Consider the following 3,693-nt stretch of genomic DNA (forward strand, 5'->3'; position numbering starts at 1 on the left):
GAAAGATTCTAGGGATGCTTCCAGCCCTAAGATTCTCCAAATTAAACCATTCAGCAAGGAGAGGAGTTCCAGGTCTGGCCAAAAGGTGTGTTTTTTAACTCACTGCCCAGCCCCCTTCCAGGTTGAGGATTAATACTTTGACTTGAAAGAGGAGGAAAGCCAAAGGAAAGGCATCCCCTCCCACTCCTCAGAGAAGGACGAGTCCCAAAAGGGTATTTCATGACCCACCACTCCTCTCCTTCGCCCAGAGCTCACGCCACCCCGCCCAGGCTGGTCGAATGGGCCCAAACTGACCTGACTAAAAGCAAGGAGCTCTTTGAAAGCAGGAGTCTGCCTTTCTGAATTTCTCCTTGCAAACTTCACCGCCCCCTCTTCACAGCGCCTCTCTCCCCACCCCTCACATTTGCGTTCTTCCTTGGCCTTCCCCATTCTTGGGGGGCAAGATAAGATGGATACCCCTGAAGCACAGGAATGGAAAGCACTCCCCCACCCTCCTCCCTCCTCCCCACAACACAGCTGGAGGGGGAGGGGAGGTCAGCAGGGTTCATAAAGGCCAGATGTTGAGGAGAAAGAGAGCAGTGCCCGACCCACACCCACCCACCCCACCCCCACCCCCAGCAAAAGAAAAATTAAAAGAGACAGCTTTTAAAACAAACAAAACTTTTGTGGTCCAAAACAGTTTTTCTCGAGAATCTGCTCTATGCAAACATTAACAACTTTTTACAAAGCATTTTCACAGAAAAGGAGACAAGTCCTTCCCCAGTATCATATGTGGGAATTGTTCCTCCCTTGTCCCGTCTTGGGGGAAAAGGGGGCGATATTCACTAGTGTGGGCAGAAGGGTCACTGGGTCCCTCAGTTGTTGGGAAGATCGGCAACCCCCAGGTTCCCCTCACACCTAAACTTGGAATTTCCCTAAGAGCTAAACTCCCCAGACCTCACCTGGGTGGAGGAAAAAGCAATTCCACTCCCCTCTGACTCACTCCCCTCCCCCAGGAAAACAGAACTTCTGACCTCAAAACTAATCCCCTGGCCCTGCCCCTTTCGGATCCATCAGGTCCCTGACAACTCCCGAAATGCCTGAAGTTGGGTGGGGGGAGGATGCTAAAGGTTCCTCAGCCCAGTTCCCTTCAAAACCCACTGGACCTTGTGGTTAGGCCAAGAGCCCTTTCATTTACCCCCTCCACAAAGAGCAGCTTGTCTTCCTTCTAGCCTTGAAGGGGTCTCAGTTTGGGTGTTCAAAGAATGGACCCTGGCCTGCCCTCTACCTCCACACCCTCCATCCTTAAACCGGTGGCGAGGACCTGGAAAGGCAACTTGTTTGGTCTGATTTTATTGATTTCTTCCACCTTCCATTACTTTCCCTGGGATGGTCTCTGGCCCCTTCCCCAGACAAAGTCTGCAATTTTGAAGGGGAGGAGGTCCCTCAGCCCTGCGCCTCCAAATATAAGGAGTAAACTGGAGGAGGGGGCTGACTTATGGGGGGGAGTCCTCTTTTACCCATCAGACCTTATAATCTGAAAGCAAACGGGGAATACTGGAGAGGCGAACCCCCAGACTGGACAAAGGGGAAAGGTTGGTGGCTGAGAATGAATATCTCAGTAACTAGGGGTCACTTGACTTGGGGGTCCCTAGGAAAAGAACCGAAGGGGGTGATCTCCCCCTTGCCTAAGCTGCTCCTTCCCCCATGAAGGCTGCAGTGGTGCCTGGAGACTAGGGAAGGCCCGAGGGGAGTGAAGGGTTAAAGGACTGGATGGTGCGGGTGGGGGATGCCCCCGGGAGCTGCCAATCATCTCCCCACCCCCACCAGGGCCCCCACCCCCACCCCAATCCCCAGGCTCGCCCACAGAAACAACCGGTTTGTCCATCACCAAGGTCTCTCTCCCTCTTTTTTTTTCCTTGTCTTTGAGCTGTATCCTCCTCGGCTCCCCCTGGGGTGAAGGCCCTGCCCCCAGAGATCCGAGATGGAAGAGGCGAGGGATTGGAATCTATGTCTTTAAGCCTTTTTCGATTAAGCCTTCTCCTGACTTCAGCCCTTGGTTCGCCTCCAGAGGATGAGGGGGAGGGGGTGTCACCCCAACCAGTTAGGTGCTTGAAGATCACTGTCATCTGAGGTCCCTCTGACCACAGCCCATAAAACCTGAAGAGAACAGGCAAAGGTGAGGAATGAGGCTCTGTCCTCAAGCCCGCAGTTTGGCTGTGGCCCCCACTTTTCCCCTTTGGCAGAAGAGGTCTCACGCTCAGAGCTGCTCCAGGTTGATCCCCCAGAATTTGAGGCCGGGGGGCTCAGGGACAGCGGGACCCCCAATCTGCCACCTCCACAGCGGGTGGGCAGGCGGGGGCTTAGAGTCTCCCTGGAGACGAAGCGAGGATGCCGGCCCTAAGTCTCCGTCCTCCCCCACCACCAGGGCCGGGGGGCAGGGGAAGCAGTCGAGGAGGCTGAAGGTGCTCGTGATGGGGAGCGTCGGTGCAGGACGGCGGGGCTGTGCGCTGCGTTGGGGGGGCGTCGGCCGCCGGCGTTTCTTGGCGGCTCCCCGGGAGGGCCCTTTGGCTGGGGGCCGCTCGGGCCCCCGGCGCAAACTCGGAGTGTCGAGGGCGAAGCCCTTCGCGTAACACCAAAGTTTCGAGCGGCGGATCAGACGATCGAAATGTTCCTGGCGGAGATCGCCGGGCGCCGCCGGAGCTTCGCTGGCCGTCGAGGGGCTGGCGGCCGTTGCCTCGGGGGAGGCCTTCGGGGGGTTTCCATCGACTGCGGCAGTATGGCTCGGCGGGGGCGGCTCCGGCGCTGTCCCGGGCCCCGCGGGCTCAGAGGAGAGGCCCGCAGGTGGCGGCGTTGGCCGGGAACCCGGTTCCTGATGCGGGCTGGCGGCGGGGCCAGGCTGGGAGTCGAGATCGGGGGCTGGCCTAGGCGGAGCCGAGACGGAGCTGGTCGGAGATTCCCGAGGGCGCCGGGGCGCCGGGCAGCGGCCGGGAGGTACGCCGGAGCGAGCGCCGAAGTGCGGGAAACTGCCTCCGCCCTCTTCCTCCTCGCTGCGGCCCCGGCACACAGCGGCGTCGGCATCCTGGCTGGCCGGGGAGTTGGGATCGCTGTAACGCCAGGCCTGTCCCGCGAGGTGCTTCAGGCCATCCGGGGCCCAGCCGCCGGTGCACAGCGGGGCATGAGGGCCCAGCAGCACCGGAGCCCGCGGCGCCAGCTCCCCAGGCCCCAGGCCCAGAGAGGACGCCCGGGGTTTGGCAAGGGCGCAGAAGGCAAGGGCACGCAGGCACAACGGAGAGAACTCCTGGGTCCCCCGACGCGTCTTCCGGGGTGTGGGGGAGCAGGGCGACCCTCGCGGGGACGCCGGCACTGCGAGGCGGGGAGAGGGGCACAGAGTCTCCATGGAACCACCCGGGGGGGTGCCCACTGCAGGGACCCTGGTCCCAGCGGCGGGATGCCCTGGCTGCCCGAAGAGCCCACGGGCGAGGGGAACATCGCCCCCCCTCGACGGGGAGGTCTCTGCTCACGGGCGCCCCCGGCCCGCACCCCTGGGCCGCGGGGCTCCGGCTCCCTCTTCGATCTCGTCACGCGGCCCTCCTGGCGGCCGGACTCCTGGGTCCCTGCGAGTCCCGGCGCGGTCTGCCGCCCTTCCTGCCGCCGCGATCCCTGTGCAGCCCAGGCGGGAGCCCCTCTTGAGTTGCCCAGAGCGCAGAGGCT

General features: G+C 61.4%; 1 protein-coding gene across 1 annotated transcript; it reads right to left on the reverse strand.

Annotated features, from left to right (window-relative positions):
- Positions 1–2,239: 2,239 nt before the first annotated feature.
- Positions 2,240–3,379, reverse strand: EPOP (elongin BC and polycomb repressive complex 2 associated protein). Its single transcript, XM_007465233.1, has one exon. It carries the CDS (start codon positions 3,377–3,379, stop codon positions 2,240–2,242), a length of 1,140 nt encoding a protein of 379 aa, XP_007465295.1.
- Between the last annotated feature and the right edge of the window lie 314 nt (positions 3,380–3,693).

Source organism: Lipotes vexillifer, unplaced genomic scaffold, assembly GCF_000442215.2.
Source record: "Lipotes vexillifer unplaced genomic scaffold, Lipotes_vexillifer_v1.1 scaffold591, whole genome shotgun sequence".
Classification (NCBI taxonomy): Eukaryota; Metazoa; Chordata; class Mammalia; order Artiodactyla; family Lipotidae; genus Lipotes; species Lipotes vexillifer.

Excerpts from the sequence above, each read along its gene's own strand:
- EPOP (XM_007465233.1), bottom strand. The coding sequence starts at position 3,379 with ATGGAGACTCTGTGCCCCTCTCCCCGCCTCGCAGTGCCGGCGTCCCCG.